The sequence below is a fragment of the Myotis davidii genome, unplaced genomic scaffold (assembly GCF_000327345.1).
Source record: "Myotis davidii unplaced genomic scaffold, ASM32734v1 scaffold2042, whole genome shotgun sequence".
In the NCBI taxonomy this organism is placed as follows: domain Eukaryota; kingdom Metazoa; phylum Chordata; class Mammalia; order Chiroptera; family Vespertilionidae; genus Myotis; species Myotis davidii.
The window spans coordinates 92,477-103,293 of NW_006293469.1; the positions used below are offsets into that span (position 1 = coordinate 92,477).

General features: G+C 53.0%; 1 protein-coding gene across 1 annotated transcript in view; it reads left to right on the forward strand.

Moving 5' to 3' along the window:
- LCT (lactase) overlaps positions 1–10,817 on the forward strand; it is a 42,151-nt gene that overhangs the window by 23,820 nt on the left and 7,514 nt on the right. The window contains exons 9-13 of the mRNA XM_006767152.2: positions 10–257; positions 3,536–3,826; positions 5,820–6,018; positions 7,244–7,446; positions 8,425–8,534. Coding sequence (XP_006767215.1) covers positions 10–257; positions 3,536–3,826; positions 5,820–6,018; positions 7,244–7,446; positions 8,425–8,534 — 1,051 coding nt within the window. The remainder of the gene's footprint in view (positions 1–9; positions 258–3,535; positions 3,827–5,819; positions 6,019–7,243; positions 7,447–8,424; positions 8,535–10,817) is intronic.

Genomic DNA, 10,817 nt, shown 5'->3' on the forward strand with positions numbered 1-10,817 from the left:
CGATGGCGAACCTCCGAGGGTATTCCGCGTGGTCTCTGATGGACAACTTTGAGTGGCTGAATGGTTACACAGTCAAGTTTGGACTGTACCATGTTGATTTCAACAACTCGAACAGGCCTCGCACAGCAAGAGCCTCCGCCAGGTACTACACAGAGGTCATCACCAGCAACGGCATGCCGCTGCCCCGGGAAGACGAGTTTCTCTATGGCCAGTTTCCCGAGGGCTTCATCTGGAGCGCGGCTTCCGCTGCGTATCAGGTGAGGAGTGCAGGGCAGTTCAGCAACGTCTGCTGCACACCTACTATGCGCCGGGCTCTGGGGTCAGGGCTGGGAAGGGCAGGGTGAGCAGGGGATTTTCATAGACTGTGGGAGGGAAGTTAGAGATGCCATCAGGGAATCTTGGAGGACCTCTTCCCAGATAGCCCTGGTTCTTCACCCCCCTCACCCCCCCCCCACCCCCCCGGTACAGGCAGACCAGCACAGTTACAAGGGCTGTGCTGAGATGGGTGTTCGCAGGCGAGAAGGAGCAGGTGGAGCCTGGGCAGACACACTTAGGCAGAGGCGTGAACACGAAGACTCTCTGCTGGGTGCTTTTCTCACCTGCTCTCCTCCAAGTGGGAAACATGGCTGTCGAGGTTTCTTTTTCTAGTCACCAAAGAATGGGTCATCGCTGCCACGGAGGGGCGGTGGGAGGGGCGTGCGATCGGCCCGAGGTTATTAGAGACGGGTTTCTTTCCTGATGACCTAACATCCTACCATCACCTTATACGTGCCAGGTGAAGCTTCCTCATACAGAAAATATGAGGGTTTTGCCGTTTCCCCAGAGAAATAAAAGATAACAAGCCAAGAGAGACTTGCTCAGGCCTTTAGTTGCGGGTCCCTGCTTTACATCTTTTTTATTTTCTCTGCAGCAGGAGGGGCTCTGTGTGCTCAGGGTGAGGCCTGGGCAGGGTCAGGGGTATGAGCTGGCCTGGCTGGGAGGGCCCCGCCCCCGGGTTTTTCTGGACGACTATAGCTGCTGAAAATACGTTCGAGGTAGACGAGCGTTAGCAGCCCCCAGATGACCGCACCACCAGGTTATTAATGACTGACGTCTCGGGGCAAGTTCTGCCACACTCAGACATGTGTTAGCCAAACACACAGAACCGTTCGTGTAGCCTATTGTGTGGACCGGAGGAAGCCCCGTTCTTGGTCCCGTCAGGTGCTCTGGCCAACACTTCACGGGAGGAAATGCCGAGGTTTCCGAGACAGGCTTCTGTGGCTCTTCCTTCAGGCACAGGCTCCTCTGGGAGGACCCCAGCGTGGCCTGGCGGACGGTTTGGGGGGACAGTTCTGTTGTGTGCTGTCCTGTGCACTGTGGGGTGTTTGGCAACTTCCCTGGGCCTGCCCACAGATGCCAGTAGACTTCTCCCCAAGTTGTAACAACCAGCTCTGTCTCCAGACATTGATCAATGTCCCTGCGGGGACAACACAGTGGCTGGGTGAGACCCACGTTCCTGGGTTTGCAGCTGACACAGGAAGGGACACAGGCAGGCCCGCTGGGTTCTTAACTCTGTCCGTGCACGGGCGGGACAGTCTTGGAAACATTTTGGTAACCACGCCTTGAATGATTAAATTGGTGTCAGGGAGCAGCCAGCAGGCACGTTCTCCCCAATTTTGACATCGAATATTCTAATGAGCAAAATGTGGGGTGTGAATCGAGAATGGATGAGACGTGCCTACAATGTAGATTAGATGCCATCTGACTGGATTCTTTTTTGAAACCTTTCCTTTGGAAATCTGTTTAAACAGAGAAAAGTTGCAAAAGCAGTAGAGGACTCCCATGTACCCTTTCCCATGCTCCTCAACTGTTACCATTTGCTTCATTTTCTCTATGTGCACAATTGTGAGCGTGTGTGTGTGTGTGTGTGTGTGTGTGTATGCACATTCCATATGTATGTGAAACAGACTTTACACCTGAATGAGCAGGTGCCTACCAGGTTTCTCTACCATAAAATTAAGAAGTATTTTGTAGCTATAAGTGATTTAGGGGGAGCTACTGGAGACTATACAAATAGCCTGTTTCTCATTAAGTTTCACCCACTAGCTTTAGCAACTGTGGTAATTTTTGCCTGAATCGGCTATTGCTATGATAGTGGACAAATGGTAATTTCCTAATTTCATCATTCCTTTACATTATTTATTATGTGGCATTTAACACATAATGTGTTGAGCTTTGCCTTTTCTCCTACTTACTTATATTTTATTTATACCTAAATGTGTTTTGATATATGGCATCAGTTTGGTCTTACGGAGTCCTGTTGTATTCAGTGGGTGGCACTTTTTCTGTCATTGTGTATTGAGATGCTCCGATTGCCCCACATTGTGCTTGGAATGGTGCCTTCGGAACATGGCCCATCCTTCTCTGAGCTCTTCCCCAATTCTTTCCGGCACAAGGTGTTCCAGGCTCCTCTTGTAACTCTCCTGCCCAGCCCTGTCACCAGCTATTTCTCTCATGGGCCCTGGTTCCTTGTATTGGACAAGGGCACTTAGAAACCAAGATGTGGGTGCTCAGGGTGCTCACTGCTGCTGGGTGTCATCACCTTTAGGTCCTCAATGGACAGAGCTAGGAAGTCTGTGTGCACATGCACACACACACACACATACACACACACATGCACGCAGACACACAGTTGTATATGCTTCTGCACCCACCTACATCTCCATGTATATTCAGGGCCATGAGTTCACACTGATACCTCCACAGGTTCCTGCTAGCTTTCCCATTTTCTGTATGAGTGCCCCTTTCTCCAGTGGTGAGGAATCTGGTTCTGATATATGCCAGGTCCCTTGAAACAGCAAGGATGGACCGGCTCCCGGCACTCAACGTAGTCACTTGTTTGCTCAGTCCCCCTGCATTCACTGATCTCCCAGCCACCGAGGCCACCACCTCCACCCATAGCCCATGCAGGGTGCGTCCCTGCCCCTCTCATGGGGGCTGTGCCGATCGTACCCTTGGTTAAACACCACACTACCTTCCCAGTCACATAATATCACACCGTATATGCGGAAGTGTTCTAAGTAAGTGACGGAAATCGTACCTGTCAGACTGCCTGAGCCTGCAGGTAGGTGTTTGCCCGGGGCTTGCGGTCAGTTTCCCCTTAAGATGGGCGGGAGAACCAAAAGGAAGCACTGAAGCAGACACACGTCCTGACCAGAAACCCTGCCCCCACGCCCGGCGTCGCTGGGATTTGTTTGGCCATCGGTGGGGCGGGGGCACGTGGAATTGTTCATTCGAACTGTTAGTGAGCAGATGCTGTTATGGTAGCTACTGGGACACAAGGATGAGAGAATCAGTGCCCAGGCTGTACAGTCTGTGGGGATGCAGTGACAGTGACAGAAAGTATGTACGGGAAGCTGCAGGAGTTTAGAAATCAGAGGGGGGCCATCGAAGGCTCCAGAGGACTTACCTCCTGTCTCGGGACTTCAGCTGACACAAAGGAACCTGTGAGGGCGTGACTGCAGGACTTAATTGGGTTGTGTCTTGTCATCTTGAGATCGAAGGTGCGTGGAGAGCAGACGGCAAAGGACTCAGTATTTGGGACACGTTTTCCCACACACCACTGAAGGTTAGCAACGACGACACGGGAGACGTGGCCTGTGACAGTTACCACAAGATCGCCGAGGACGTGGCCGCCCTGCGGAACCTGGGGGTGTCCCACTACCGCTTCTCCATCTCTTGGCCTCGTGTCCTCCCGGATGGAACCACCAAGTACATCAACGAAGCGGGCCTGAGCTACTACGTGCAGCTCATCGACGCGCTGCTGGCTGCCAACATCAAGCCCCAGGTGAGGTTGGACCCGGGAGGCCTGCCCACGTGGGGGAGCCAGCTGGGCCAGGGAGCTTGTTCATCGTGTAAACAAAATCTGTTTTCAAATTTAATTTTTGAATTGTTAACAAAGTCATGTGAGAAGAGGTCAAAGAGCATAAAGGGGTCTGCAGTGTAGATTTTCCTCCTTCAGTTCCTCTTTCTGTGGGGCCAAGTTTGCTAGGTTCTCATGTCCTTTTGGGGGAAGAAGCCAGTAGATGTGTCTGTGTGTGTATATTCCTTTCCCCTCTTTTCTCATAATGGTAAGATACTTGCTTCTTAGGAAAAAAAAAATGTTTTTATTGATTTCAGAGAGAGGAAGGGAGAGGGAGAGAGACAAAAACATGAAAATATCAATGAGAGAGAGACATCAATCGGCTGCCTCCTACATGTCCCCTACTGGGGATTGAGCCCACAGTCTGGGCATGTGCCCTGACTGGGAATTGAACCTGGTGCATGGGACGATGTTCCACCACTGAGCCACACCAGCCAGGCAAGATACTTGCTTTTATTTAACAACTGGAGGCCCAGTGCACAAAATTCTTGCATGGGTAGGGTCCCTAGGCCTGGCCGGCAACCAGGGCCAATTGGGGCTTTCCAGCTGCCAGCCAGGGCCTTCCTTCATTCCGCGCCGCCCCCTGGTGGTCAATGCATGTCATAGAGACCAATCTTCTGGTCAAACTCCTGAGGGGACACTTTGCATATTATATATATATATGTATGTATACACACACACACACACACACACACACACACATACATATTTCCGACAGATATTTTCATATCCACACATAGTTTCCTATTTTATTGTTGTTATGTGGAATTGTTTGCATCTTATCTCTCTAATAACTTCCCTGCTTAATGGGCACTCTCCTATATGGCACTTCCACTCTTTTGCCACTATAACCACTGCTATGATGAGTAACCTTAGACATACAGCCCCCATATGGGTAGTTTATCTGTAGGATCTGGTCCCAGGGGCAGAACTGGGGCAAAAGTGTGTGTATTCATAAGCCATGAGTTATTATGAATAACACAGGAGCTCATGTGTGGGCTGACTTTGCCATCACCAAAATTTTCAAACTTGAGGCCTAAGAACAGTTTCCTTTCCCGGACATTTATGGTAATGTGCAGGAGAGCGCCCATTCTGGGAAGCCCGGCGGCTCCTCTGTTGTGTGGTTGGGGATGATGCACCGCGGCCAGAGCACAGTCCCACAGGACAGCCCCTCTCCCCACCCACTGTTATCTGGACTCTCCCCTCCCTGATAACACTGCAGGGACAAGCCAGCCATGCAGCGTTTGTTATGGTGCGTGCAGGGCGGGTGGGGGAGACGGTGGCCGAGTGGCTCTCCTGCAGGACCCCCTGATCTGGGTTGACAACAAGATTCATCACATACAACAATTCAGAACAAGATCAGAGAGCACACACCTTAGAGCCACAGGATTCTGTCCCCCTCGAGGGCACTTAGACCCTGCAGGTGGGGGGGAGGGGGAGAGGGAGCAGCGTGGCCGGGAGCTCCAGGGAGGTGCGAGTGTCAGATAAAGAAGAGTGGGTGGCCTGGTGGGCGTGCAGGGAAAGGCATTTCAGGCAGAGGGAAGGGTCTGGGCTGACGATGGGTTGTGGCCCAGTGCAGGCTGAGGGCAGTGGAGACCACAGCTTGGCCAAGATGAGAACCACCACGGCTCATACTGGAGACATGTGGGCCCCATGCCCTGGGCCTCACTATCGCGCCATGAAGTGGAGGTCTTGGCGCCTGAGCCCAGAGCAGTGGGTGCACAGCTGCGACTCACAGCCAGGCTTCTCCGCTCCACTTCAGCACTGTGCCCGCCCCCGGCCGCCGAAGAGCCACCGAGCCTCTTTGGCCTGATGATTGGTTCTGTATCCGCAGCACACGTGTGCTGGGGCATGGCCGGCACCAGCGGCTGCCCGTGCAAAGCGGGTGGATGGTCTGGCTGATCGCGCTCTCTCCCAGGTGACCCTTTACCACTGGGACCTGCCCCAGGCGCTCCAGGATGTGGGCGGCTGGGAGAATGAGACCATCGTGTGGCGCTTCAGAGACTATGCGGACCTGCTCTTCCAGCGGCTGGGCGACAAGGTCAAGTTTTGGATCACGCTGAACGAGCCCTTCGTCATTGCTCTGCAGGGCTACGGCTACGGGACAGCGGCTCCAGGTAGGGCCCGGCCCCGCTGTCAGCTGGATGTGGCATTTTTAGCCCCCGTGAGCCTGAAATCGGGGAGCTTTGGAGGAGGGGCCAGGAGAGCCGCGGGCAGGGCCTCAGAATGCCCACCGCTAGCTCCGGCTCCTGCTCCGGCTCCTGCTCCTGCTCCTGCTCCTGCTCCTGCAGCAGTTTCCCATCTGCACCACTGGGGCTCAACCTGAATTTCACGTCAGTGCTGCCCAGGGCTTCTTTGCTCTGAGGCTCTGCCTTTCCTCAGACAAGAAGCTCCCGAGTGGGGACGTGGACTAATTGGTGTAGGAAGGGGCGACCCCTGAGGCTGCACAGGCCCACAGTCTGTTTCCTGCGACTCCCAGATCCCCCAGTTTTGGGTCACTGATTTGGCTGCCCTGCTCAGCCTGCCCTGACCCAACATGAGGCTGCTCGAGGCCTTCCTGCCCGAGTTCTGCTGCAGGCAGGCCGGTCCCCCTGCGGAGAGCTGCTCCAGGCCTTGCCAGGGCCATATGTAAATCCCATGTAGGTGATTCGTTACTTTTCTAAGACAAAAAACCTTTTTGTTCCAAAACACATTTGACCCCAAAAGCTCTGATGGGGATTGTGGGCCTGTCCTGCCCCTTCAGAGCCATCCCGCCTTCCCTTCCTCTAGTCCTGAGCTGAGGAGTAATCTGTGCTCATCTCTGTGCTCTTCGTCGTCACGTGTAAAAGCTGGGAAGTCACAGGGAGACCCTGGAGCCATTACCAGATGCAGCTCCATGGGTCCTTGGCTGGCGCTTTGGTTTTCCATTCCTCACACCATCGGCTCCCAAGGACTCTGTCAGCTGCTTCCATCAGGTGTCCTCTCCAACCTCTGCTCCCACCGTGGGCTCCCCAGAGTGCCCGGGTGTCAGCGCCCGCCCGCGGGGCTCCTCTGGGCGCTTTGCCTGAGGCATGTGAGCACCCTCTGGGGGAGGGGGCAGAACCCAACATCCATCCAGCGCCTTGTCCGTGCAGACATGGCTGCCGGGGTTCCACACGCACTATTCCACTTCCTTCTCCCGCGACTCCCAGAGGAAGGAGCTGGAAGGCTGAAATCCTCGCCCAGAGTTACACGGCCGCTAGTAGGAAGTGGAGCCAGGATTTAAGTTCCATTCTCCCCCCAAACACATAGCGGACGTCTCTAGGCAGAGAGTGCCACTCATGGCCACATTCCCTCTTGGCCGACACCCACGTGTGTTTCCAGGCATCTCCTTCAGGCCTGGCACTGCCCCCTACATTGCCGGCCACAACCTAATCAAGGCCCATGCTGAGGCCTGGCACCTGTACGACGACGTGTACCGCGCCAGGCAAGGCGGCCTCATCTCCATCACCATCAGCAGCGACTGGGCTGAGCCCAGAGACCCCTCCAACCAGGAGGACGTGGAGGCCGCCAGGAGATATGTCCAGGTCTGTTTTCCCTCCGGGCAATGTTTTTACTCTTCCCTGTCTCCTCTCCTGTCGTGATCTCGTGGGAATAGAATTAGATCGCAGAACAATGCATTAGGGTGCAGGCCTTGTTCTGCTCTTATCTGACTTTGTGAACTTGGTAATATCCCCTAACCTTGTTGGACCTTTGTTTTCTCGTCTGTGCAGTGGAGAGGACCTACCTACCTCAGAGGTTTGCTGTGATGAAAGCTCTTTGGGGTTATCTTTTAGGTCTTAAAAATGATCTGTGCATGTAGTCCTTGCTGGGTATAACGTTGGCTTGGAGCTAACAAATAGAAATTCTCTTCAGTGTCTGGTTTGACTACAGTTAATAGAACCAGGCTGCAATGCCACATACAACCTCCAGGTGTCACCATATAACCTTACTTCCTCAGCCAAAGGCTTCCATCAATTGGAAACTTCAGACTCTCTGAAACTCATGAGTGCCCCCAATTCCAGGAGTTTAACATAAGGACACGCATCTCTTGGTCGTGGAATTTTGCTCCTAGGAAGTAGAGGGACTAGCGGGCAGGTGCCAACAACATGACCCACCCTGTTTCAGCCTGGGCCCTGACAAGAGGAGATAGAAGACTGGCCACATCGCCAAGTTTTTCTCTGGCTCCTGGTAATGTCTCTGAAGGGGTTGGAGGGCACCCTCTCCCAGGTTTCGCCTCAGGAAGCATTTTGGCTCTGAGGAGGAGCCAGGTCACGGTTCAATACCCAGTGAGAGAACAAGCCCGGATTGTGGACTGATCCCCAGTGCGGGGTGTCAGGAGGCAGCCAGTCAATGATTCTCTCTCATTATTGATGTTTCTTTCTCTCTCTCCCTTCATCTCTGAATTCAATAAAAATATATATTTTTAAAAGAATGGGATATGGAAAGAATGTGGGGAGTGGGGGTAAGTGTCCAGGGGCGTACCTGCTAATGCTGAGGCTGTCGTCCCCCACCCCCACCTGCAGTTCATGGGAGGCTGGTTTGCACATCCGATTTTCAAGAATGGAGATTACAATGAAGTGATGAAGACTCGGATCCGTGACAGGAGCCTGGCTGCAGGCCTCAACAAGTCTCGGTAGGTCCTGGTGCCCACACACTCAGCCAGGAGAGGGTCAGGAGGGAGTCTGGTCTGTGGGACTGAAATGAAGCTCCTGGGTGGACAGCACAGTGGCGAGAGCATGGCTGTTGGGTCAGAGAGGTGTGTCTGAGCTTCCTGCTTGCTGGGAAGATTAAACATGATTGTGTATGTGAAGCTCTCAGCCAGGGTCCTGGCACTGCTATGTGTTTGACGAAAGGCAGTTGCTATTATTGTTGTTATCCTTCAGAACAGCCTGGAAATCCATCTTCACAGGCACCCACTTCTTATCAACCCACCACCTCCCTCTAAAGACAAATTCCCCAGCTCATCCTCTCCCATTCCATCACCTATAAGTGAATGGATAGCAATGGGTGATGGCCAGCGTGTTTGTTGTTTGGCCAGTAGGTGGTGATGGTGAGCACAAAGCAGTCCTACTTCCTGTCAAAAAAGTAATGGCAACATCAACAGCTAACATGTATTCATCTTCTATTGGTACTTCTATTCCTATTTAAAGATGAGGCACAAATATTGAAGCAAGATCATCCAGCTATTAAATGATGGAGCTGGGATATGAAATGGGGCTGTCTGATTCCAGGGCCCACACTGGGTTTGAGTCACCCAGCTGGGGTTAGAGATACCAGATGTGGATGAGGACGGAATGGCCTGGCCTTATGGAAACATATCCACAAGCTCCAAGTAGCGCATGTTGTTACCATAGCTCCAAAGGCCTTTGAGTCTTTCCCACAAACTACCCCATAGAGCCCAGCTGGAAGGATTAAGTAATCCAGTCCACACCCTTACAACACATCCTGGCCTGGTCAGGGCAAGTCGTGCTAAGTAGGCTGTGCCTACTGGTCTGGTCAGCCAATCTGGTCTCAGAGAAGCAAGTGAGCACTCCTGTCCATCAGCATAGCTTTGCTGAGTGTCAGGTCAGAGTCTGTGTAAAGAGGAGCCTCCGTCTGGCTCCTCAGGTGGCCGACACACCAGCTGGGAAGTCAGTCACCCTCATCACTCCAGGGAATTCTATTCCCAATTTGTTCATCCAGCAAAAGCTCAGAGGATGAGATCATGACAAGGCAGGGCACCAGCTGAGCTGGGCCTTGGCAGTGAGTAGCATTTGGGAGGACAGAGGGCATTCCATCCAAGGTCAGGGCAAGTCGTGCTAAGTAGGCTGTGCCTACTGGTCTGGTCAGCCAATCTGGTCTCAGAGAAGCAAGTGAGCACTCCTGTTCCATCAGCAAGCTTTGCTGAGTGTCAGGTCAGAGTCTGTGTAAAGAGGAGCCTCCGTCAGGCTCCTCAGGTGGCCGACACACCAGCTGGGAAGTCAGTCACCCTCATCACTCCAGGGAATTCTATTCCCCAATTTGTTCATCCAGCAAAAGCTCAGAGGATGAGATCATGACAAGGCAGGGCACCAGCTGAGCTGGGCCTTGGCAGTGAGTAGCATTTGGGAGGACAGAGGGCATTCCATCTAAGAGGAACGGTGTGAGCACCAACCCAGCGGTAGGAATGAGTGGGGCATGTGTAGTTAATAGGGGGAGGGGTACTGGCCTGGCGACCGGGGGAGGGGCCAAGGCCACACGGTGAAGGGCCTGGAGGCCTGGTAGAGGGGCTCAGCTTTGATGCCATGGGCCCTGAGGCACCACTGCTGGCTCCTGGGCAGGGCTCCAGTGTTCTCCCACCAGTCTCAGAACCTCAGGGAGGGAGCGTTTTGCTCCCCCAGGTTAATGACAGCAGGAAGGTCAAGATGAAGGTGTCAGACACCTAAAGGCAATCCCCAGGCAACCCTAAACCAGCAGCACCGAGTCTGCCTTCCAGAGGCACCTGCAGGCAGATGGGGCTGAGAGGAACCTGTATGTGTTGTACGAAAGCACATGCTAATCCAATTTTATAGGAAAGTCTCAGAGAACATGAAAAATGCTCCAGCAAATGCTTATTTTACAAAAGTGTAGCGAGATCATGTGAGCAGAAAAGTTCCAATCTCCAAAGTTCAAAAAATTTAATCTGTAAAAACATTTCCCCTACTAATAAGAATAGACTTTGGAGAAAAGAGGCAAACCTAAAGAAACCATAACAAAAACAGTGCCTTAGGGCAGATGATGGACATCTACACTAATAAGAGAAACATGGTAATTGGCATATGACCGCTACCCTTCCCATTGGCTAATCAGCGAGATATGCAAATTAACTGGCAGCCAAGATGGCGGCCGGCACAGCGAGGCAGCTTATGCAAACAGGGAGGTGCTTGCTTCAGAGATGGAGGACTCCAACGTTCCCCGC